The sequence below is a fragment of the Pan paniscus genome, chromosome X (genome assembly GCF_029289425.2).
Source record: "Pan paniscus chromosome X, NHGRI_mPanPan1-v2.0_pri, whole genome shotgun sequence".
In the NCBI taxonomy this organism is placed as follows: Eukaryota; Metazoa; Chordata; class Mammalia; order Primates; family Hominidae; genus Pan; species Pan paniscus.
In genome coordinates this window covers 49,997,194-50,021,821 of record NC_073272.2, presented here as the reverse complement: position 1 = coordinate 50,021,821, position 24,628 = coordinate 49,997,194, and the positions used below count along the sequence as shown (strand labels likewise).

Genomic DNA, 24,628 nt, shown 5'->3' with positions numbered 1-24,628 from the left:
GAAAATAGGGCCTTTCAAGAGGTGATTAAGTTAAAATGAAGTTGGTGAAGGCGGGTCCCAATCCACTCTGGCTGGTGTCCCTATAAGAAGAGATTAGGACACCGACATGCGCAGGCAGAGGGAAGACTGTGAGGACACGGCGAGAAGGTGACCATCTACAAGCCTCAGGGGACACTAAACTGGTTGACACCTTGAACTTGGATTTTCCGCCTCCAGAACTCTGAGGAAATAAATTTCTGTTGTTTAAGCCACCAGGTATGTGGCATTTTGTTATGGCAGTTTTAGAAAACTGACACAGAATTTGGTCCTGGGAAGTGGGGTACTGCCATAATAAATACCTAAAACATGGAAGTAGCTTTGGAACTGGGTAATGGGTAGAGGCTGAAAGAGTTTTGAGGTGCATGTTAGAAAAAGCCTATGTTGCTGCTATGATCTTAATATTTGTGTCCCCCCAACCTCCAATTCCTATGTTGAAACCTAATCCCCAGTGTAATGATATTAGGAGGTGGGGCCTTTGGGAGGTGATTAGGTCATTCCCTTAGGTCATTCCCTTATAAGGGATGAAGGGACCGGAGTTCTACCCTCCCACCATATGAGGGTACAGAGGGAAGGAGCCATCTGTGAGGAAGCAGGCCCTCACTAGACACTGAATTTGCCAACACCTTGATTTTGGACTTCCCAGACCCCAGAACTGTGAGAAATAAATTTCAGTTGCCTATAAGCTACCCAGTTTATAGTATTTTGTCAGAGCAGTCCAAATGACTAAGACAATTATCTTGAAGGCTACTGGTAGAAATATGGATGTTGAAAGTGCTTCTGGTGAGGCCTCAGAAGGAAATGAGGAATATGTTATTGGAAAACGGAGGGAAGGCAAAGAACTTGGTTAATTGTATTCTAGTGTTTTGTGGAAGGTAGAACTTGTGAGAGGCGAACTTGGGAGATTTAGCTAAGGAGATTTCTAAGCAGCATATTATGTGGCCTTTTTCTCCTTGCTGCTTCTAGTAGAATGCAAGAGGAAAGAGAGAAATTGCAAAAGAAATTGTCAGGCAGAAGGGAACTCGAATGTGAAGATAAAAAAGTTCTCAGCCTATCCAACACTGCAAAAGCTGAGAATGTGTTCTGGTGAGAAGACAAAGGGTGTGGCTAAACAATCATGCCACAAAGAGATCATGGGTGTGACTCACTGACCTAATCAGCCATCTTGGCAGAAGCCAGGAATACAGATGGGTAATACCAGCAGAAACACGGCCAGCTGGGACTAAAGAGGACAGAGATGGGACAAAATGAAAGAAGACTGTAGGACTTCTGGGATTCAACAGGACACGACAACAGAGCTTTCTGGTTGTGAACATGCATTATACTTCAAGAAAAAGGGAGAATGATCCCAAAGGTGGGGCTGTCTCCTCCTCAGTTCCAGAGGGCAAAGAGGCCTCCTCTGTTTCAGTGGGCCAGGCTGCCACCCAGGGCTCAGGGAGAGACACCGCCTCTCCAGTGAACCAGGAAAGTGGGGCCCCCAATCTGGTGGGCCCAGAGGACAGAACATAGAGCCAAACAGGATTATTCTCAAGCCTTAAAAATGTAATAGAATTTGCCCTATTCGGTTTCAAACTTATTCGGAACCTGTGATCCCTGTTTTTTCTCCTGAGACAGGGTCTTGCTCTGTCGCCCAGTCTGGGGTGCACTGGTGAGAAGAGGGCTCACTGCTGCCTCGACCTCCTGGGCTTAATCAATCCTCCCACCTCAGCCTCCCGAGGAGCTGGGACTATAGGCATGTACCACCATACCTGGCTAATTTTTTAGTTTTTTGTAGAGACGGGGTTTCACCATGTAGCCCAGGGTGGTCTCAAATACCTGGGCTCAAGTGACCCTCCCATCTCAGCCTCCCAAAATGCTGGGATTACATGCGTGAGTCACCACGCCTGGACTGTGATCCCTTTCTTCTTTCTGATTTCTCCTTTTTGGAATGGAAATATCTATCTAGCTTATGCTTGTCCTACCACTGAATTTTGGAAGCAGATGATTTATCTGGTTTCACGGGTTCACAGCTAGAGAAGAATTTTTGCATCAGGATGAATCATACCTCCAGTCTCATTTACACTTGATTTGGATGATATTTAGGTAAGACTTGGGACTGAAAGTTAATGCTAGACTTGATTAAGAGCTTTCAGAGTGGCTTATGGCACAGTGAATTATGCCTATAATCCCAACACTTTGGGAGGCTGAGGTGGGTGGATCATCTGAGGCCAGGAGTTCAAGACCAGCCAGGCCAACATAGTGAAACCCTGTGGTTGCAGTGACCTGAGATCGTGCCGTTGCACTCCAGCCTGGGCCACAGAGCAAGACCCTGTCTCCAAAAAAACAAGAGAGTTTTGGGCTGCTGGGATGGGGGTGAAGGTATTTTGCATGCAAGGACATGAATTCTGGGAGGCCAGAGAGAGCAGAATGTTATAGACTGAACTGTGTCCTCCCCAAATTCATATGTTAAAGCCCTAACCCCCAATACCACAGAATGTGACTATATTTGGAGATAGGGACTTTAAAAGGGTGGTTAAGTTAAAATGGGACTCATAGAGTGGGCCTAATCCAATACAAATGGTGCCCCCCACTTTTTTTTTTGGGACAGAGTCTCACTCTGTTGCCCAGACTGGAGTGCAGTAGTGCCATGATGTTGGCTCACTGCCACCTCAACTTCCCAGGTTCAAGTGATTCTCCTGCCTCAGCCTCCCAAGTAGCTGGGATTACAGGCATGTGCCACCATGCACGGCTAATTTTTGTATTTTTAGTAGAGATGGGGTTTTACCATGTTGGCCAGGCTGGTCTCAAACTCCTGACCTCAGGCGATCCACTTGTGTCAGCCTGGGATTATAGGCATGAGCCACCGTGCCTGACTGGTGCCCACCCCCCACCTCCTTTTTTTTTTTTAAGACAGGCTTTCACCGTGATCATGGCTCACTGCAGCCTACACCTCCCTAGCTCAGATGATCCTCCCACCGTGGCCGCATGATGCCCAGCTAATTTTCAAAATTTTTTTTGTAGAGATGGGGTTTCACCATGTTGCCCAGGCTGGTCAAATGGTGTCCTCATAAAAGGAAATTTGGGCTAGGCATGGTAGTTCACACCTGTAGTCTCAGCTACTTGGGAGGCTGAGGTGGGAGGACCACTTGAGCCTAGGAGTTTGAGATCAGCTTGGGCAACATAGTGAGACCCCATCTCTACAAAAAATTGAAAAAATACTGCCGGACATGGTGGTTCACACCTGTAATCCTGGCACTTTGGGAGGCAGAGGCAGGTAGATCACCCGAGGTCGGGAGTTCGCGACCAGCTTGACCAACATGGAGAAACCCCGTCTCTACTAAAAATACAAAATTAGCTGAGCATGGTGGCACATGCCTGTGATCCCACCTACCCGGGAGGCTGAGGCAGGAGAATTGCTTTAACCCAGGAGGCAGAGGTTGCGGTGAGCCAAGATCGTGCCATTGCACTCCAGCCTGGGCAACAAGAGTGAAACTCCGTCTCAAAAAAAAAAAAAAACAAAACAAAAATTAGGTATAATGGCATGTGCCTGTTGTCCCAGTTACTTGGAAGGTTGAGGTGGGAGGATCACTTGAGCCCAGGTGTTTGAGACCAGCCTGGGCAACATAGTGAGAGTCTATTGCTATAAAAAAAATAAATATAGCCATGTGTGGTAGTGCACACCTGTAGTCCCAGCTACTTAGGAGGCTGAGGCAGGAGGATCGCTGGAGCCGGGGAGGTAGAGGCTGCAGTGAACCATGATCATACCACTGCACTCCAGCCTGACACAGAGTGAGGCCCTGTCTCAAAAAAAAAAAAAAAAAAAAAAAAAAGGAAATTTGGACACACAGAGAGACACCAGGGACAGGGACGCTAGTTCATAGAGACCATGTGAGGACACTGACAAGGTGGCCACCTGCAAGCTACAGACAGGGGCCTCAGGAGAAGTCAAACCTGCTGACACCTTGATCTTGGACTCCAGAACTGTGAGAAAATGAACTTCGGTGGTTTAAGCCTAGTCTGTGGCATTCTGTTATGGCAGCTCGAGTTAAGACCAGGGGACTGTGGGGCCAGTGATAGGGTCTGTGTAGTGAGTTATGGGGTCTGGCGGGGGGTCAGTGATAGGGGTTTGTGAGGTCAGAGGTGGGAGGTCTTTAGATGCTGATGGGGGTCTGGAATAAGTGAATGATGGTGGGATCTGTGGGGTCAGTCATAGCGCATCTCTGGGGTTAGTAATTAAGGATCTCTCAGTGTTAGAGTCAAGATCTTTTATTTCCTGATTTTAAAAATCGTCACCATCACAGACCTCCTGGCTTCTCTTGTATCTGTGTTCTAATGGCTCCCAGCAGTGCCTTCACACAGCCCCTTTATTCCCCTTCTTGTGCCTGCCCATGAGCCTGAGTGTGACAGATCAATTAGCTTTGTCCCTCCAAACTGTGGGAGCAGGACTAGACTCTTCTGGCAGGCAGAGAGCTCCTCCTCGGCCAGTGTTCGAGCCTGGTCCACCACTCCTCAGTTCTTCTTGCTCTTGGCTTTTGTGGCCTTGGCATCCAGCGTGCTCTGGGCATGAGTGAGGTGCTTCACAGCATCAAGCACAAGGACTCCAGGCAGCACCAGCCACAGGGCATTCATGAAGACAAAGTAAAACCAGAAGTAGAGAGGGTGGCCCAGCTCTCCGTGCCGGAATCCGTCGCGGTGCTCTGTCAGGAAGTAGAGCACATCCCCATAGATCTGGCCTGTGGGTGGCAGGAGGGGAAGGAGAAGCCCCAGTGAGGAAGGGGACACTTTCCCCAATTCTCTATTCCAAAGCACTTTCCAAGTCATCATTCACGGTCTCAGAGCTAAGTATTCTGAAATCACAGAGCTGAAAATCTGAGAAATCAGAAAAGTGAGATTCCAGACACCAGAGAGCTGAGAATTTCAGAACTCAGGAGAGCTCACACCTTCAGATTTAAGGAAGTTCAAAATCCTCAAATCCAAGACAGCTTAGGATTCTGGGACTAAAGATAACTCATATCGCTAGAACTAAAGAAAGCTAACAATTTAATAACACAAGATGACTGAGGCCGGGCACAGTGGCTCACACCTGTAATCCCAGTACTTCGGGAGGCCAAGCCAGGAGGATTGTTTGAGCTCAGGAGCTTGAGACCAGCCTGGGCAACATGGCGAAACCCCATCTCTACTAAAAATACAAAAGTTAGCCAGGCACGGTGGCACATGCCTGTAGTCCCAGCTACTCAGGAGACTGAGGCAGGAAGATCACTTGAGCCTGGGAGGTGGAGGTTGCAGTGAGCCGAGATCACACCATAGCACTCTGGCCTGGGTGACAGAGCCAGACCCTGTTTTAAAAAAAATATGACAGAATCTTACATGAAGGGATCTCAGAGCCCTGATCCTGGAGGTTCCAGGGGCTTCTTGCCACCCTGGGCCACCTCATGTAACCTTCACAGGAGACTTTGTGATGGAGAAGGAGGAGGAGGAAGAAAAATGAACCCTCCCCACTTGAGAGTGCAGGCTCAGAGAAGGGCACAACCTTTCCAGAGCCTCAGGGGGTTTGTCATTCAGTCTGACTTACCCCTGGAAGGGCACCGTTGAGAGATCCCACCCACAGGGATACATCTGTGTCTGTGGATCCCCCATCAACCCCTCTAGTGCCCAGTGCCCCTCTAGTGCCCTTTCCTTACCCACAGAGACCACAAGCTGTAGAATGAAGCGGAGGGGATGCTGGCGGAGAAAGGCGATCACCACCCACAGGCTGAGTGGTCCCCACAGGCAAGCTGTGATGGTTTCCATGCACACTGTGAAGTTGTCACCCCTGCAGGAGAAAGCATGAGGGGACACTGGTATCGGTGTGCTCTTCCTACAGGTTAGCCCATTAATGCTCCCCAACTCACCACCCCCCGAAAACCAATGCCAGTCTCCATTGACAGAGGCAAACACTTACAGGATGTATCGGCTGTCTCCCTTGGCATACTCTTTCCCTGAAGAAAAGAAGAGAGAGATATGAAGAATAAAGGCAGTGAAAGGAACACACACTTGTGAGAGCTGGGGGTCCCTGCAAGAAGACAGACTTCATAACCTTCCTATGCGTCTGCTTCCTCATCCGTGAAATGGGGTAACTGTTTGGATTCTAGTGGTTTATTTCTCTAAAACAAGGTAATATGTGTAAAGCCTGACACAAAACAGTGTGGCTGTGATTGGTACTCAAGAAGTGTGTGTGGTATAAAAGGAAGCAGGTGTAGATGATGGAGTGAGTGAAGTAGCCAATGAGAGAGAGAGAATGTAGGTGAACAGATGAGTGAATACAAGAGTGAGCAGAGAATCAGAAAGAAAAAGACCGCCGGGCACGATGGCTCATGCCTGTAATCCCAACACTTTGGGAGGCTGAGGTGGGATGATGGCTTGCATAAAGGAGTTCAAGACCAGTCTGAACAATATAGTGAGACCCCCAACTCTATAAAACATACAAAAATTAGCTGGACGTGGTGGCACGTGCCTACCGTCCCAGGCTGCAGTGGGAGGATGTCTTGAGCCCAGGAGGTTGAGGCTGCAGTGAGCTATGATAGCACCACAGTGCTCAGCCTGGACAACAGGGTAAGACCCTGTCTCAAAAAAAAAAAAAAAAAAAGAAAGAAAGAAAAAGATCATCCAATATAAAATAGGCAGAAGACTTGAATAGGTTCTTCACAAAGAGGATTTCTAAATGGCCAATAAGTATATGAAAGATGTTCAAACTTCCATTAGTCACTAAGGAAAAGCAAATTAAAACCATAATGAGATATCACTCACATCTACTGGAATGACTAAAATTTAAGAAACATCTGACCAGCCGGGCACAATGGCTCATGCCTGTAATGTTTTTTTTTTTTTTTGAGATGGAGCCTTGCTCTTATCGCTCAGGCTGGAGTGTGCAGTGGCGCAATCTCAGCTCACCTCACCACAACCTCCGCCTCCCGGGTCCCAGAGATTCTCCTGCCTCAGCCTCCTGAGTAGCTGGGATTACAGGCGCCTGCCACCACGCCCAGCTAATTTTTAGACTTTTAGTAGAGACGGGGTTTCACTATGTTGGCCAGACTGGTCTCAAACTCCTGACCTCAGGTGATCTGCCCGCCTTCGCCTCACAAAGTGCTGGGATTACAGGCATGAGCCACTCTGCCCGGCCTTGTTTATAATGGCAGAAGATTGAGGGAAAATGCCCATCAATACTACACAAGTCAAGTAACTGTACAATGTCCATGCTTCGAAAGCTCTTTATGAAATCATGAGGAGTGACCTCATTAAAAAAAAGCAGCTGGGTGCGGTGGCTCATGCTTGTAATCCTAGCACTTTGGGAGGCTGAGGTGGGCAGATCACTTGAAGCCAGGAGTTGGAGAACAGCCTGGGCAACAAAGCAAGACGCCATCTCTTAAAAAAAAAAGTTGTTAAAAAAAAAAATAACTTGGTGGGGTGGCACATGCCTATAATGCCAGCTACTAGGGAGGCTGAGGCAGGAGGATTGCTTGATTGCCCAGGAGTTCAAGGTTGCAGTGAGCTATAATCATGCCACTGCACTCTAGCCTGGGTGACAGAGCGAGACCCCGTCTCAAAAAAGAAAATGGCTTCTTTGGTTTTCTTGTAAGGAAGGAAAGAAAAAGAGAAAAGATTAGAAGTATATATAGCATATTACCATTTGTGTAAAAAGGAAAAAGTGCAAATAATGATAATAATAGTGAACAGTTACATGGCAACCACTGTTTGCCAAACACTGTTCTAAGTATCTTACATATAGTTGGTTATTACTATTATCCTCCTTTTACAATTGAGCAAATTGAGACTTACGTGTGTAAATAAACTGAAAAGAAACATAAACAACTATCAACAGTGCCTAACAGCGTTTGAGGAAACTTAGTGGATAGAAAGCAGATTTTCACGGCAAATCTCTTTAAATGGTTTTTTGACCCACGTGAATATACATGCAACAAAAAAGTTAAATAAGGCTGGGTACGGTGGTGCGCACCTGTCATCCCAGAATTTTGGGAGGCTGAGGTGGAAGGATTGCTTGAGCCCAGGAGTTAAAGAACAGCCTGAGCAACATAGCAAGACCTTGTCTCTACAAAAAAGTGAAAATATTAGCAAGGCATAAAGGTGTGCACCTATAGTATAGTCCCAGCTACTGGGGAGGCTGAGGCAAGACGATCGCTTGAACCCAGGAGTTGGAGGTTGCAGTGAGCAATCATCATGCCACTGCACTCCAGCCTGGGCAACAGAGCAAGACCTTGTCTCAAAAATAAGTTATCTACCAGTTTTGGAGAAGGGCAAAAACCAAAAAGAATAATAATAACAATACATAATAATTTTTTTTTTGAGACGAAGTCTCACTCTGTTGCCCAGGCTGGAGTGCAATGGCATGGTCTTGGCTCACTGCAACCTCCGCCTCCCAGGTTCAAGCAATTCTCCTGCCTCAGCCTCCCAAGTAGCTGGGATTACAGGCGTGTGCCACCACACCCGGCTAATTTTTGTATTTTTAGTAGAGATGGGGTTTCATCATCTTGGCCTGGCTGGTCTTGAACTCCCGACCTCGTGATCTGCCTGCCTCGGCCTCCCAAAGTGCTGGGATTACAGGCGTGAGCCACCACGCCTGGCTAATTTTTGTATTTTTAGTAGAGATGGGGTTTTGCCATGTTGACCAGGCTGGTCTCAAATTCCTGACCTCAAGTGATGCACCTGCCTCGGCCTCCCAAAGTGCTGGGATTACAAACGTGAGCCACTGCGCCCGGCCTATAATAAATTTTTTAAAAGATTAAATAAAAATTTAAAATAAATCAATGGAAGAAGAATAGGTGGATAGGTAAACATGCAAGCCAATCCCTGCCCAGCAAATCCCATCCCACAGCATATGAAAGAAATCAGGACTCACAGAGTTGAGATAAGAAGGCTTGGTCTCCAAGCAGGTCTTCGTAGTAGAGAACGAACCAGCCCTCGATCACCAGGTGAATGAACCCACACACTGCAAACCAGCACAGGGACAGTCGCCGCCAAATCCCCAATGGGACAACCGCAGCACGACCTGACAACAGCCATGTGGTCACGACTAAGACCCCTGTGACAGAGAAGAGGCCAGCCAGTATATGCCAGGTGGGGCGGTCATTAGGTACAAAGTTGTCCAGTCTTAGGTGCTGAGGCCAGTATGGGTGCAAGGGGCCCGCGTTGGTAGTCATGTCTTTGTGGGTTGATGGCTGCGTGTGTATAGGCAGGAAGTTAAAAAAAAAAAAAAAAAAGGAACAGAAAAACCTGGACAAATAGAAAGTACAGAATGAGATAATAAAATCAAATTCAAATAGTTTATTATCATGAGAAATGTAAATGGACCGAATTTACCAGTTAACAGACAGGACTGTAACACTTCTAATTACATTCCGTTTTTTTTTTTTTTTCAGACGGAGTCTTGCTCTGTCACCCAGGCTGGAGTGGAGTGGTGCGACCTCGGCTCACTGCAACCTCTGCCTTCCGGGTTCAAACGATTCTCCTGCCTCAGCCTCCCGAGTAGCTGGGACTACAGGCGCCCGCCACCACGCCCGGCTAATTTTTTGTATTTTTAGTAGAGACGGGGTTTCACCGTGTTAGCCAGGATGGTCTTGATCTCCTGACCTCACGATCCGCCCGCCTCAGCCTCCCAAAGTGCTGGGATTACAGGCGTGAGCCACTGCGCCCGGCCTACATTCTGTTTTAAGACCATGACTAAAGGCCAGGCACCGTGGCAGGTAATTCCAGTGCTTTGGGAGGCTGATGCAGGAGCAGCACCTGAGGCCAGGAATTCAAGTCCGGCCTGGGCAACACAGCGAAACTCTGTCTCTAAAAAAATAAGAAAATCAGTCGGGTGTGGTGACAAAGGCCTGTAGTCCCAGCTAGTAGGTAGGCTGAGGCAGGAGGATCGCTTTGAGCCCAGGACTTCAAGGCTGAAGTGAGCAGTGACCACATCACTGCCCTCCAGTCTGAGACTCTGCCTCTAAAAAAGAAGGCCGGGCGCGGTGGCTCACGCCTGTAATCCCAGCACTTTGGGAGGCCAAGACGAGTGGACCACTTGAGCTCAGGAGTTCAAGACCAGCCCGGCCAACATGGCAAAACCCCGTCTCTACTAAAAATACAAAAATTAGCCAGGTGTGGTGGCGTGCGCCTGTAGTTACAGCTACTCAGGAGGCTGAGGCAGGAGAATCGCTTGAACCTGGGAGGCAGAGGCTGCAGTGAGCCGGGGTCATGCCACTGTACTCCAGCCTGGGCAACAGAGCGAGACTCTGTCTCAAAATAAAATAAAAAAGAAAAGAAAAAGAACGTGACTGAAACACAAGGCCACAGAAAGACTGAAAGCTTGTTCCAGCCCTTTAGAAACCATATTATGATGTGGTAGAAACAGTCCCGGTCTCAGCCCTCGGGGGTCAAAGTCTGATCCCAGCCCTCCCTGGTCACAGTCTGGCGAGGGAGATACAGGACCAGGCCTGGTGTCTTCCTTCAAGGGTCACAAACTGCTCACGACCACCAAACCCAGTCCTGTGCTCCGGGGTCACGGTTTGGTAAGAGACACAGGAACCAGGCGTGGTCCGGTTGCACAGGTCAGCGTCTTAAACCGTTCAACAAAAAGCTATTCCCTCCCCTACGTAGTCCTGAAAACTGCAACTGGGGGACAGAGGAAAGAAAACGAATCAGAACTACAACCCTCGGTGCCAGCGTTTGGAAAGCCAGAGCCTCCCCGCGAGAGCGTGCAACGCCGTCAACCTGCAGGGAAGAGACGGATATTGAAAGGCCGGTGTCTGGCGTGCAGCGCTAGAACGGAACACAAAGCCGGTCAATCCGAACCAGAACCCTCCAGTCCCGCTGCCCAATGAGAAGGCGGATCTTCTGTCCTCTGGACAACCGTGCGGTAGCTGGGGGTCTCGCGCAGGCGCAAAAGGGCGGTGGCGGGGCGGGGGGCGGGTGGCAAAGGGTCTCGCGCTGGCACGCCGAGGGCTGGCCGCGTAGCCGGGGAGAGCTGGGGGAGGGAGCAGGGGGCCGGGTGGAGGGCACTCACCAAGGCGCGCGACGGCAGCGGCCTCCCACGCTGGCTCCGGGATCTCTCTAGGCTGGGTCTCGCGCTCTGTCACATCCCTAGTTCGGGCTCATCCCCCAGTGGGTTCTCTTGCCTTACGGAGCGAGCCAATGGTGAAGCGAAGAAGGCGGCCCGTGCCGCTCCCAACCAATAGGCACTCTCTTTGTACCTCTGGCCCCGCCCCCGCGCGTGGCGCCATTTTCACCTGAGTCAGGTTTGGGGTGGAGACTGGGACGGGCCAAGCTTAGTGGGCGTTTTGGATCCGTAGCCAATCTGCATCGAGTCCTGGCTTCAATTTCCCCATTCCCTTATCAGTCGATCAAAACGGGGACTCATTAAGGTCTGTACCCGCTTCTTCCGCTGGTGAAATTAGCGTTGCGTTGCATCCTTTCACCTCCGCCCTTTTCTAGGTAGAGTAACCCTTAGTATAATGCAACGAAACTGTTACAAGCAGATCACACGCTATACACTGCAACCACCCCCTCCCCAGCTCTTCAGTGCTCAGAACTCCTCAGTCCTAATAGCAGCGGTCATTCTCTCTTCTCCCGACCTCAAGTCAGAAGAACTAGTTAGAACCCAGGTCTCTCAGTCCTACTGACCAATTGGCATGAAGACCCTCAATCTCCATATGCCAGTTCTAAAAAGCCAATCAAACGCCTAACCACCAGTGGGCCCCCAGATGGAGCAATCAATCAGAATCCAGACCCATCCCAGACCTCCCATCCAATTAGAACCCACAACCCTCAGTCCTAAGGATAAATAGGCACCAACCCTTCATCTCTCTTGCTTTCTCTCCTCTGTGTCCCACTCAGAGCAACCAATCAGAATGGGGATCCTTCAGTTTTCCAGCCAATCAGGCCTCCCCCACATCCAACTGTGCAATCTGTCCCTGCCCTGATCAAACCAAGCAGGACCAGGATCCTGCCATCTTCAGGCTCATCATCTAATCAATCATAAACTAACCATGAACCAATCACAGTCTGCTCTCTCTTCATGGTTTCCAGCTTCCAAACCTTTATCCATGCTGTGCTCCCTTCCTCACTCATTCCTATTCCCCTCTGAGCAGTGAAGAAGAAGCCTATTGAATATTTCCTACTTTTATTTGACAATAACAAATTGTATATAAAAAGGAAGAAGGAAGGCGGGGAGGCCCTGGATCTCCCCCTCTCTGTTTCCCCAAGCATCCCCCTCTAGGCCCCAGCAGGCACCACCCCCTTCCTGCCTTGTGGTGGGGTGGGGATTGACAGGCATGAAAATGGTGTGATTTTGTGTGTGTGTGTGTGTGTGTGTGTGTGTTGAGGTGTTGGGGGTCAAGGATGGAGGGGGTCAAGGAGTAGAGAGAGGGCCTTCCCTCATCCCCCATCAGTGGCACCCTGAGAGGGGTCTTAAGAGGGTTATGAGGGTCCACAGATGTGCGTCAGCCTATGAGACGGTAGAAGATCCAGCATCCAAAAGTGACCCAGTGACTGGCCCAGCTGAGCTCTGACCACTTGTGGACGGTGTATGCCATGCCGTAGCCCTGTGGGAGAGAAAGAGGTGATGGTCCCACTTAGCAAGGACAAAGAAGTTCTTAGGAAAACCCATCCTTTGCCCAAGGACATTTCTGTGACTGCTCTAGGCGAGGCCCCGCAGAAGGGCCTAGGTACATATGAAAGGTGACCAGATATAGTTTTTGTCTTCTTCTTTAAAAATCATTTTAAAAACAAAGTGATCCCATTCTCTGACCTGTTATCTCCCTAATATATAAAGAGCTCCTAAAAATTAATTTTTTGGAAAGAAAAATTGCCAGAGAAGGTGAATAGGTCATTCCAGTAAAGGAAAAACAAATGGCTCTTAAACATATGAAAAGATGCTCAGCCTCATTAATAATCTTCCTCATTTTATTTATTTTCTTTTTGAGACAGGCTCTCATTCTGTCACCCAGGCTCGAGTGCAGTGGCACGATCTGAGCTCACTGCAACCTCTACCTCCCAGGTTCAAGAGATTATCCTGCCTCAGCCTCCTGAGTAGCTGGGATTACAGATGCTGCACCACCATGCCCAGCTAATTTTTGTACTTTTAGTAGAGATGGGGTTTCACCATGTTGGTCAGGCTGGTCTCGAACTCCTGACCTCAAGTGATCTGCCTGCCTGGGCGTCCCAAAGTGCTGGGATTACAGGCATGAGCCACCCCGCCCGGCCATCTTCCTCTTTACTGAAGTGGCAAACATATCCAGGAAGTCTGAGAGGCACTCTGTACTGGTGGGGCAGCAGGCACGTTCAGGCATTGCTGGTGGGAGAGCACAAAAGTACTACTCCATTGAGACTATCAACAGATCCTACAGATCTGTCCACACCTGTGTGGATCCACTTGGGTACAGAGTTCCTGCTGCAGCATCACTTGCAATAGGAAAGGACTAGAAATTACCTGATGTCCACAAATAAGAGAAAAAATAAACTGTGTCACTTCCTCATAGTGGAAAAAATGAATGAGGACACTATATCCTGATGTGGAAGATTTTCAAAAATTGCAGAACAGTATCATTCATGTGTTATCTTTAGGGTAAAAACTGGCAAGGGGGTAGAATTAAAATATATTTTTATATTTGATATGCTTAAATTTTGGAAAGATATTTTAATAAAAGGATAAAAGTGGGCTCAGTGCGGTGGCTCACGCCTGCAATCTCAGCACTTTGGGAGGCTGAGGTGAGTGGATTACCTGAGGTCAGGAGTTTGAGACCAGCCTGGCTAACATGGTGAAACCCCGTCTCACCATGTAACCTGTAAGAGGGTAGGGGGCAGAGGGTGGGAGCAAATCTTTTCTCTGAATATCTTGAATACTGTTTGGTTTTTGAAGCACATGATAGGCATTCACTATTTAAAAATATTTTAATGAAAACAAAACAAAAACTTTATTTAAAAAGAAGCAAAAAGCCAGGTGTGGTGGCATGCATCTCTAGTCCCAGCTACTTGGGAGGCTGAGGTGGGTGGACTGCTCGAGCCTGGGAGTTTGAGGCTGCAGTGAGCTATGATTGTGCCACTGCACTTCAGCCTGGGTAACAGAGTGAGACCGTGTCTCAAGAAAAAAAAAAAAAAAAAGCAAATCCCAGATTTTGCACGCTTAACCTGAATTAAAAACTTTTTAATATCAAAAAACACAAAGTTTTGTTTTTGACTGAAACCTAACTAAAAGAGAAGCAAAAACCTGGATTCTGCAAGAGCCATATGAATAAATGTTATTTTTAAATTGTTCTTAATTTAAAAAGGAGTAAAATCTGGTATTTGCATACTCAACATGAACAAAAATAGTGCATACATTTTAACGCAAAATTTTAAAGTGCAGAATCCAGGGTTTGTACACTCAACCTAAGTAAAATAAAATATATATTTTTTTGGCCGGGCGTGGTGGCTCACGCCTGTAATCCCAACACTTTGGGAGGCTGAGGCGGGTGGATCACCTGAGGCCAGGAGTTCAAGACCAGCCTGGCCAACATGACGAAATCCCATCTCTACTAAAAGTACAAAAATTAGCCCAGCATGGTGGTGCATGCCTGTAATCCCAGCTACTCAGGAGGCTGAGGCAGGAGAATTGCTTGAAACCAGGAGGCGGAGGTTGCAGTGAGCTGAGATCGCACCATTGCACTCCAGCCTGGGCAACAAGACCAAGACTCCGTGTAAAAAAAAAAAAAAAATATATATATATATATATATATATATATATATATATATATATATATATATAAATTAAATAAAACAGGGTGCTCATGCCTGTTATCCTAGCACTTTAGGAGGTTGAGGCAAGGGGATTGCTTGAGCCTAGGAGTTCAAGACCAGCCTGGGCAACATAGGGAGACCCTGTCTCTACAAAAAAAATTAAAAAAACATTAGCCGGGCTTAGTGTCATGCAGCTGTAGTCCCAGCTACTCAGGAGGTTGAGGCAGAAGGATGGCTTGAGCCCAGGAATGTGAGGCTGCAGTGGGCCGTGATCACACCACTGCACTTTAGCCTGGGTGACAGACCTTGTCTCAAAAAAAAAAAAAAAATTAAGAAGTCTTGCAAATTCTACCTAAACAATAATGAAGTGAAATAATTAACACAAGTAAAACCTGGATTTTCCACTCCATCTCTATAAAATGATTTTTTTTTTTTTGAGAGAGTCTCGCTCTGTTGCCCAGGCTGGAGTGCAGTGGCATGGGCTCACTGTGACCTCCACCTCCTGGGTTCAAGTGATTCTCCTGCCTTAGCCTCCCGAGTAGCTGGAATTACAGGCGCATGCTATCACGCCTGGCTAATTTTTTATATTTTTGGTAGAGACGGGGTTTCGCCAGGTTGGCCAGGCTGGTCTTGAACTCCTGACCTCAAGTGATCTGCCCACCTTGGCCTCCCAAAGTGCTGGGATTGTAGGCGGGAGCCAGCATGCCCAGCCTAAAAGTTATTTTATAAGTAAAATAAATAAACATATTTTGCACACTTCACCCAAATAAAAGACCTAACAGTGTGACTCAAGCAGAGGGACTATGGGAAAGGACCGAGGAGCACTGGCTGCCCAGGCGAAGCAGCACAGTCTGAGGAGCTCAGGCCTCAGCTTCCCAGCCTTTGTCCTCATGGTTTCCCCCCGCCAGATAGCGCCACCCTTGGTTAACCACACAGCCCAGGGCCCCACCTCACCTGCTCCTCTGTGGTGTCGTCCACATCGACATCAAACAGGGAGCCCAGGTAGGCCAGGTGGAAGATGGCCAGAGCTCCAAAGAGCAAGTTTAAGGCTCGCACCCCCAGGCCCTGTGGGGGACAGATGGATATACTTGGCAACTGGACCTACTCACTGTGTCCCACCTCCTCCTGCACGGGGGAGCCCAGGGGACACACAGGGCACAGTGGGTTCCAGGACTGAGGATGCCCAGGGTACCCCCTGAGATAGGGAAGAGATGGTTCAGGGAGCCTCCTATGCAGAGGCATCCAAGATGAGGGTACTGTTCACAGTGAGGGCATCCTGGGTTGGAGGAGGTGCGAGTCTCCAGGCAGAGGAGGAAGAGTGGCAGGGCTTTGAGTCAGGGCTTTATAGTAATGAACGGGAGTCGGGTGGGAGACAAATATGAAGTTGTCTGTACTTCTTATTGCAAACAGAATGAAAAACACACAACAAAACCAAATCCCCACCATGATCTAGAGGGCCCATGCCTCCCACCCATCTCCCCTCCTCACCCTACCTCTGCTCAAGCCACCCTGGCTGCCTTGCTATTCCTCAAAGATTCCAGGCCCTCTCCTACCTCAGGGCCTTTCCACTGGGTGTCTCTCTGCCTGGGACGTTTCCCTCTCTCACCTCCTTCAGTTAAAGGCCTCAAACATCACCTCACCAGGGAGGCTTCTCTGACTTCCCTATTTCAAACGGAAATCACCCCCATACTTCCCGTCCCCTTTGCCCTACACATTTTCTCCTTAGCACTACTTGCAATCTGACACACTATTATTAGACTTTACTGACTCATTTTTTATCTACTGTCTGCCCGGTTAAAATGTTTGTCCCATAGGGCTGGGACTTCAGTCTGTTTCATTCACCGTGTCTCCAGCACCTACAGCACCAACAGGCACTCAACGGATGTTCACTGGGGGAAACGAATGCCAGGTGTGTATACAGCAGATGCTTGATAAATGCCTGTTAGGGAAACGGATGCCAGCGAATAGAGGAGAGGTTATGGGGATGGCTCAGGCACCAAAAGAAGAAGGTGGGCACCCTGAGACACATACAAGATAGAGATAGAAGGAACATTTTTGACAGGGAGTGTTGGGCACAAGGTTGCCCAGGCTGAACCCTCACCAAGCGATGCTGGTGCAAACAGTCTGGCGGGCACCGCTTTGACAAGACACAGGCACTGAGGATCCGAGCCAGGCGCTTCCGGAGGACTGGGGTGGTGGGGAGAGGTAAGGGGGTCAGGTTAGCCTCAGGGGAGGCTGTCTCCAGCCCCCCCACCAACCTTCTATCCAACGGCTGGGCTGGGCCCTGCACTCACCATGCTCCACGTAAGTGATAAAAGCCAGGGACAGCAGGACCGCAGCCAGGTGGAAACTGAAGCCCTGGGGGAGTGCAGATGACAATGAAATGAGTGAGGAAGAGGCCCTGCCACCCGCCCCCACCCAGCTTCCACCCTGATCCTGCTCCACCCTGCTCACATGTAGGAGGGCGCTGGCTGCATAGGTGACCAGCACAGCCGAGAAGGTCCCCAGGCGGAGAGCATTCTTGAAAACATCTGGAGGGGAAGAGATGTGGGATAAAATTCTCCTGAGAGTCCCCCAGCCCCTCCTGGAGGGCCATCAGCAGGATGAGAATACCCACAACCTGTTGGAGCCCCCAGGATAAAGTCCTTAGATGGCCTCAAACTTCACATGCCCAAAGCCCAGCTCCCGATCTTCCCAGCCTGCTCCTCCCAGTCTCATCGAGTTCAGTCAATGTCAACTCCACGTTTCCAGTTCCTCAGGGCAAAAACCTGGGAATTACCCTTGATTTGCCCTCCCCAAACTCCCACATCCAAATTCAGCAAATTGTGTGAGTTCCACCTTCAGAATATGCCAGAATCTGAGCTCTCCTCTCCACATCCACTGCCACCACCACCATCACTGGCCTGGATGATGGCAGCGGCCTCCTCACTGCTGCATCCTCGATCCCTCTCCTCAGTCTGTCCTCACAGCAGCCAGAGGGATCCTGCTGCAACCCGAGTCAGCCCAGGGCCCTCCTCTGCTCAGAGCCCTGCCGTGGCTCTCATCTCTCTCAGAGAAAAAGCCAAAGTCCTCTCCATGGCCCATGAGGCCCTCCGGGCCTTCCCTGACCTCACCGCCTGCCACTGGACCCTGGCTCACTCTGCTCCTGCCCTGCTGGCCTTCTTGCTGTTCCCCACACACCAGGCAAGTTCCCGCCTCAGGACCTTTGCACCTGCTGTCCCCGCATCTGTTACACTCCTCCCCCATATATCTGCACTCCCTGCTCCCTCACCTGCTTTGCATCTTTGCTCCAATGTCACCTCCTCAGGGAGACTTGCCCTGGCTAATTTTTTTACAATTGCAATACCCTCCCCTCCCCACTCCTATCTCCTGCCAGCACTCCTGGATCACCTTTACCTGCTTTAAAAAAAAAATTTTTTTTTTTAACCATAGCACTTATCAACACCTGAGCTATTATGTATTTTTTTTTCTCGTATTTATCATCTGCCCCCCCAGGAGAACTGCAGCTCGACAAGGGTAGGGATTTTGGGTGCCTAGCACACAGAAGGTGCTCAGTAAATGTTGTATGAATGTATGAAAGGGCCTGGATTACCAAACACAGCTGGAGTGGTGACTTGGTGACTCACAGTTATTTAGCCAATAAGACATGGGCAGGTTCCAGCTTGTGACAACTTCCACCATTGACCGAGGCAGCTCCACATTCAGTGGCTTGGACACCGTCAGGTCCCTGTGGGCAGAAGAGATATGCAAATCCATTTGGGATCTCAACTCATCTGACTGCCACACTTCTGTCTTGGCCGTTCCCTCCCCTGGGAGCACCCGCCCTCCTCCCTGCAGCTCCTCTAGGCAGCACCCTGTGGGAGAGGGGGTCCCCAAGCCCCCCCACCATTCCAGGTGATCCTTCTCCTCGGTAAAGCCAGCCCCCGCCAACGTGGCCGTGGCCTCGGAAAGAAAGCCCACAAAATAGTTGCTGAAGTGGAAGGAGACAGCACTCTCGTAGGCTCGCAGCCACCTGGGGAGAAAGGGGCAGGGGTGAGAGGCATCACATTCAGGTCCCAACATGATACCCCACCACATGTCAGCATCCTGGGCCCCGCTCTGTAGACTCACCTTACCATGGTGCCCCTAGGGCCCCCAGGGGTCAGGAAGGCAGCAGAGAAGAAAGAAGAGAGTCAGAGAGGCCCTGGAGGCTGGTCTGAATTGTTCAGACAAGACAGACGAAATGTAGCCGCAAAAAAGGTGAACTATGATAGTCACACACAGACATCCACCCTCAGGCAGTTAGTCTTATGTGGCTCAAATGGATGCATGAGCTGTCCTATAATATGGCATGGCCCTGCAGGCTCATGTGGCCAGACGGCCAAAGCTAGCCACCATCAGAGGCCCGACTTCACAGACCTGCACCCTCTAACAGCCAGACACAAATCTTATCAGACTCCCAGCCTTGCAATGCTCTAACCTGACTCAGCGACTACAGGACAGCCAAAAATCCCTGAGCTGGGCGCAGAGACCATCAAACACCCTGCTGTGCACACACACACCCCCCCTACTAGTTGTAATCAGACATGGTCAAAAACAGGCAGCATCCTGCGTTGGAAAAAGCATAGGTTCTGAAGTTAGGCCTGGGATTCATGCCTGGCTGCTTAGCTGGGTGACACTGGTCAAGTCACTTGACCTTTTGGAGACTCATTCGGCATTCGGCATTAGACCTAATCAGCAGCCAGGGAGTAGGGGAGGGGCCATACAACCAAAGAGCCAGATCAAACCCTATAGTCAAACTAGAGGCAGTCAGTCCTGCAGACAGGCACAGACCAGAGTCGGGTACAACCCCTCAGCTAGACAACACCAAGCCATCAGGGAAGGCAGACACACAGGCAGAGGTAGTCCATGAACTCCACAGACAGGCATATGACATGCCACAGTCAGACCCATTCCTGGCCAAAGCTACAAAAAGTCAGAATCTTGAACACAGATTTATCTTATCCAATGACAGCCACATACCCTATCACTGATGATGGCACAGCCAGACAGCCACTCACAGGCTTACATTCGGGGGTCAGTGGCCAATAGACAAACATACATCATACATATCCCTAGACAGAGTCACTGACAGGTTAAAGTCACCTAACCAACACATACTTGTCACTCTCCATGACAGTTAATATGACTTGCTTCTAACAGCGAGACAGCTGAACAGATGGACAGCCAGAGACAGTATGTGTTGGAGTGTCAGTCAAACAGAGTCACAGAGCCAAGCTTCGTCAGCCAGCCAGCCAACCACAGTCTCTGTCTAGTCATGGAGTTGACGGTCAGACACACTTGGACACACAGAACCCATTGGTCATGGGCTCTGCCCCCACTCATGTCAGCCCCACTCCACGTGCCCTCACACCTGCCCTCATTTACCTGGCTTTGCGTTTCTTGCTGTAGTAACAGAAGACAGAAAGAAGCATTAAGAGACAGGCTCAGAACTGGGGAAACCGCGGGTCCCTACCCAACCCCCTCATTGCTGGGCAGGGGCCTCGAAGGCTGTGCTCACTTGCGAAGGAGGCGGTCACCGTCGAGGGGGATGAAGTACGGGAAGAGGTAGGGGCCCACGCAAGTGGACAGCACAAGGCACAGCAGGGCCAGTGCCAGGCTCCGGGCCACCTTCTGCAGCCATCGGCAGCTCTGTAGGGATCAAGCACTCCATGAGTGCTGCCCCAGGGTGGCTCCCACAGTCCCTGCCCACCCATCCACTCAGGACCTCACCAGTGGGCGGCCTTGGACAGCTTGTAGGTAGCTGTGGAAGGATATCCAGGGCCCGAAGACGATGGTGCCCACGAAGTAGAGGTAGCCCATGAACTCCACTGGCGAGGGCACCGTACCCACCTCGCCCCGGTCCAGGTCGAAGCCCAGAGACACTGCCTTCATGGCCACAATCATCTGTGCCCCTATGTGTGGTGCCCATGGTCAAGTGGATGGGCAGAGAGCAGATCAGCATGGCAAGGAGGAGGTGCACCAGGTGAGATGTGGGAGGAAAAGCGGGCACAAGGATGGATAGGTGGGCATGGGACAGATAGGCAGGTGGGCAAGGAAGCCCAGGACAGATAGATGCCCTTACTCCGGAGAGTCAGGCACATACATGACACGAGACAGACAGACTTCGGGAAAATGCACGGTGGAAAGAGACACGGACCCGAGAGTAATGTGAGGTCTGCACGTCCAGTGGGGTGGGCAGGTGAGGGAGAAAAGCCGGGGAGGAAAGGCACAGGGTGGGGGCAGTTAGGAGACGAGGAGTGGGGCAGGGGGGTTGGGCAGGTGAGAGGGGCAGGGCTACCTACCTCGCATCTTGTGCCATGTCACGGTGTCTACCATGTGCATCTCACTGAGGAAAAAGGTGCTGGTCTTGGTCCCATGACACTCATGGCCTCTGAGACCACGGGGGACAGGGGAAGGGGGTCCAAGGTGCCCAGAGGGTTCTGCCTCCTCCTGTCCTACAACAGTCTCATGGCGGAAAAATTCTCCCAGGCTCCCTCCTCCAGGGGGAGCCCATGCCCAACCTGTCCCTTACAGTCCTGTGAAAGGACAAATCTCCCAGATTCCCTTCTCCAGGGACACTCCACGTCCTACCTGTTCTGTGTCTCCTCATAGGCAAATGATTCTCCCAGACTCCCTTCTTTCTCCGGGGAATCTCACCACCCTCCCTGTCTTGGACAACTTCATCTGGGGCCTGGGGACCCACCCATGCGCTTCAGCCAACAGTGTGCGGATAAGGATGCATACTCATACCCCATGAGTAAGTAGATGAGGATGGTGACGGATAGGAAGACGCCTCGATGGGAGGAATGTCGGCAGAGGAACAGCACGAGGTAGCACAGGAGGCTGAGCAGCACGACCCAAACCATGTGCAGCTGGAAGAAGTGGTAGAGGCTGAAGAACCCGCCTGCCACGGTGCTTGCATGCTTCAGGTAGGATGGCAACCCTTTGGGTGAAAGGGAGAAAGAAAGGGAGAGAGAGAACGAGAAAGAGAGAGAAAGAGAGGGAGTGGGAGGAAGGGAGGAAGGGAGGGAGGGAGAGAGGGAGAACAAGAAAGAGAAGGTTGGTGGGCTAGTAGGAAGGGGAGGATGACCTGGGTAGAGGGCGTAGCCAGGGCAAAGGCCTTCAGGCTGGAATGTAGTGGGATTGGAGGGGCCCAAAGCAGGTGTTGGGGAGCTGGAGAGGGTGGCAGGGCCTGGGTTTAAAGAAAAGAAACATCTATAAAGGGCATTTGGGGGACCTTGGAAGAAATTCAAATATCAATTTATATAGGATAACATTATTGTATCCAGATTCAATGTCTTGTGGGGTGATGGTGGAGGATGTGGTTGTGGGAGATGATGTCCTTGTTCTCAGGGGCCACACACTGAAGGATGTGGGGTACAGTGTCATGATGTCAGCAGGTTATTCAGGCAATTCAGGAAGATGATAGATAGATAGATAGATGGATAGATAGATAGATAGATGGATAGATATACAGATAGATAGATAGATAGACAGATAGAGCCAGCTAACATGGCAAGATGTTGACAGTTAGAGAATCTGGTGATGCATACGTGGGTGCTCACTGTACTATTTTTTCAACATTTCAGTAGCTTTGAAAAATTTCAAAATAATAAACCTGGGAAAAAATAGAACATCCATTTAAAATTAAAAAAGAAAGAAAGAAAAAAGAAAGTGTAGAACCTTCGGATCTCAGATTTCCAGAAATCTCCGCCTCCTATAGGAATCTTGGGGACTTGGAATCTTTCATTAAGATACAGGCCTGCTATGACTGTGGAAACATTTCAGAATCCTAGAATCCAGAAATCGCATCATGCCCTGATTATAGAAATCCACAACGCCAACATTTTAGAAGTCTAGAATGTGAGAATTTCAAATTGTCAGAATCTCCAAACGCTGTAATCATGGTACTTTGGGATTCCATAACCCTGTGACATCAGCATGCCAATGTCTTATAACCTTGGGATGTAGACATTTCAGAATCCCAAGATCCAAGAATCTCAGCTTTCTGGAATCCCAGAACTCAGGAATACTGAAGGGCATGGCTTGGCATGGCAGGATGTGGCTCGGTGTGGCATGGCATGGGGTGGCTGGCATAGTAGGATGTGGTATGGTGGAATGGGGTTTGGCCTGGTGGGATGTGGTGGGGCTGAACATGTTGGGGTCCAGCTTGGACATGCTAGGGCCTGGCAGGATGTGACAGGGTAAGGTGTGGCTCGATATGGATGAATGTGGGAGGTCTGATATGGCCTGGCATGGTGGCACACGGTATGGCAGGCACTTACCGAGCCTCCAGAGGAGGCGGCAGGCGAGGCAGATGGCAAGGAGCAGCCAGATCTGGTCAAGGCCCTGCTGGGCAGTAGGCAGGAGACAGCCTTGTAGTAGCTGCTGGAAAAATTCCTGGCGGCTAAAGGTGGCCATTGCAGACCCCCACGGATGGATGGCCAGATGGATAGATCTGTCAAAGCAGGGACACAGAGGGAGCGGGTGTCCGTGGGGCAGACCTCGCTTAAAGGATGCACTCTGGCACTCACATTTCAGTTTGGGGCTGCCCAGCCCATGTAGAGGCACGGTACTGGAGGACTGGGGGAAGGCGTGAGAAGTCAGGTACATCAGACTGAGCCACCAACTGTGTGCATGTGGGTGTTCGGCATGCACACGCACAGCCTGTGACCTGGAGTGAATGAAGGACCTCTGTCTCTCCAGTGCTGTGAACAGTCCAGTCCGATGGTGATGGAATGGCATACATTTCAGGCCCATATATCAAATGGGGCGGGCGACGGGAAGGGGAATCCCTGGTTTCCAAGGTAGAGTCGCTCTGAGTGGAGGGCAGAGAGGGGGATTCTGTGACACTTGGGGGCCGTGTGCATCTCTCCTTGTATGGATGCGGCGGCGCGGGGAGGGGGGGTGTCCTGTATCCTCCGCGCCCCTCATCTCATCCCCACCCGGCGAGAGGCCGCCAACAAAGTCCTGCCCAGGTCCGGGGGCTGCAAGGAGGTGGTGGTAGGAGACATAGCCTGAGGGAGAGTCGGAAAGGTGATGGGGAGGGGGTCCTAGCACTCGCGCTACAGATCCGCCTGGGGAGGCCGGCCCAGGGATGGGAGCTGGGGAGCCGCGTGCGCACTACTGGCGACCTACCTGGCAGGAAAGAAGCCGTGGTCCTGGGGACCGAGGACGCGCTGCCGCCGCCGCTGCCTCCTCCGGGCAGCCTCCCCCGCAGGCCGCAAGGCCAGGACCAGCAGCGGCTCCCAGAGCGGCGCGGCGAGCGGGCCCTTTAAATCCCGGGGCGGCCCGGCCGCCGGCTCGGCCAATGGGAGAGCAGGAGGGGGGCGGGGACGGGGACGCGGAGGAGGGGAGCAGGAGGATTGAGGGGAGACCGGCGCGGGGGGACGTCGGCGCGCAGGACGTTCACGCCCGCACCTTTCCGGCCTGTGGCGGTTTCAGCCCCAGACCGTTTGCGTCCGGAGGATTTCTGGCCATCCAAGAACAAACTTCCGAATCTCCAAATTTCCAAGCCTTGGAAGTGAGAAGGGAAAGATGGGGGAGGGAGGAGGGAAGCCGCTGCACCCCCAAATAGTCACCCGCGCACGTCCTCTAAATACCGTGGTGTCCCCGTTTCACGGATGGGAAAACAAACCGAGATCTCTCCTTCCCCAACCTTTGAGAGAACCGAAGTAACTCCCAACCCTCCCACCTCCTGGGACCGGCCAGGAACATTTATAAGTAATGACTGTGTCACCTAGGAACACAAATTAGGCGCCTGTGCTTCCCCTGGGGACGAGCTGTGAGCACTTGGCGTGTCGTCGTTGAGAAGTGATTTGCATGCTTAATTCCCCAGCAGACT

At 50.5% G+C, this 24,628-nt stretch overlaps 2 protein-coding genes across 13 annotated transcripts; both read right to left on the bottom strand.

The window, feature by feature from the left end:
• Nucleotides 1-4,265: 4,265 nt before the first annotated feature.
• Nucleotides 4,266-11,643, bottom strand: EBP (EBP cholestenol delta-isomerase). 4 transcript variants are annotated; one of them, XM_055106608.2, is made up of 7 exons: nt 11,277-11,643; nt 11,054-11,165; nt 10,702-10,761; nt 8,909-9,282; nt 5,957-5,993; nt 5,697-5,827; nt 4,266-4,748 (listed from the first exon to the last, which is right to left on the bottom strand). In XM_055106608.2, the coding sequence occupies exons 4-7, from the start codon at nt 9,207-9,209 to the stop codon at nt 4,525-4,527; spliced, it is 693 nt and encodes a 230-aa protein (XP_054962583.1). In that variant the 5' UTR covers nt 9,210-9,282; nt 10,702-10,761; nt 11,054-11,165; nt 11,277-11,643; the 3' UTR covers nt 4,266-4,524. The 4 variants fall into 4 exon arrangements, with proteins under 4 accessions (XP_054962583.1, XP_063457692.1, XP_034805422.1 ...); XM_063601622.1 differs by lacking the exon at nt 11,277-11,643 and having other exon boundaries at nt 8,909-9,227; nt 11,054-11,158; XM_034949531.2 differs by lacking the exons at nt 10,702-10,761; nt 11,277-11,643 and having other exon boundaries at nt 11,054-11,183.
• A 509-nt stretch (nt 11,644-12,152) lies between these two features.
• PORCN (porcupine O-acyltransferase) lies at nt 12,153-24,071 on the bottom strand. 9 transcript variants are annotated; one of them, XM_014343442.4, is made up of 15 exons: nt 23,923-24,071; nt 23,070-23,242; nt 21,535-21,727; nt 21,087-21,130; nt 20,515-20,696; nt 20,303-20,433; nt 20,170-20,187; nt 18,874-18,888; nt 18,650-18,775; nt 18,390-18,490; nt 17,218-17,294; nt 17,058-17,121; nt 16,865-16,950; nt 15,718-15,828; nt 12,153-12,590 (listed from the first exon to the last, which is right to left on the bottom strand). In XM_014343442.4, the coding sequence occupies exons 2-15, from the start codon at nt 23,203-23,205 to the stop codon at nt 12,489-12,491; spliced, it is 1,386 nt and encodes a 461-aa protein (XP_014198928.1). In that variant the 5' UTR covers nt 23,206-23,242; nt 23,923-24,071; the 3' UTR covers nt 12,153-12,488. The 9 variants fall into 9 exon arrangements, with proteins under 9 accessions (XP_014198928.1, XP_063457688.1, XP_014198930.1 ...); XM_063601618.1 differs by having other exon boundaries at nt 23,070-23,602; nt 23,923-24,062; XM_014343444.3 differs by lacking the exon at nt 18,874-18,888.
• Between the last annotated feature and the right edge of the window lie 557 nt (nt 24,072-24,628).

Excerpts from the sequence above, each read along its gene's own strand:
- PORCN (XM_063601618.1), bottom strand. The coding sequence starts at position 23,544 with ATGGGCCTGAAATGTATGCCATTCCATCACCATCGGACTGGACTGTTC. Across the intron at positions 20,697-21,086 it reads GACATGGCACAAGATGCGAG|GGGCACAGATGATTGTGGCC; the intron begins GTAGGTAGCCCT and ends CACCACACATAG. Across the intron at positions 20,434-20,514 it reads CTGTCCAAGGCCGCCCACTG|AGCTGCCGATGGCTGCAGAA; the intron begins GTGAGGTCCTGA and ends TGATCCCTACAG.
- EBP (XM_055106608.2), bottom strand. The coding sequence starts at position 9,209 with ATGACTACCAACGCGGGCCCCTTGCACCCATACTGGCCTCAGCACCTA. Across the intron at positions 5,994-8,908 it reads AGCCTTCTTATCTCAACTCT|GGAAAGAGTATGCCAAGGGA; the intron begins GTGAGTCCTGAT and ends TCTTTTCTTCAG. Across the intron at positions 4,749-5,696 it reads ACAGCTTGTGGTCTCTGTGG|GCCAGATCTATGGGGATGTG; the intron begins GTAAGGAAAGGG and ends TGCCACCCACAG.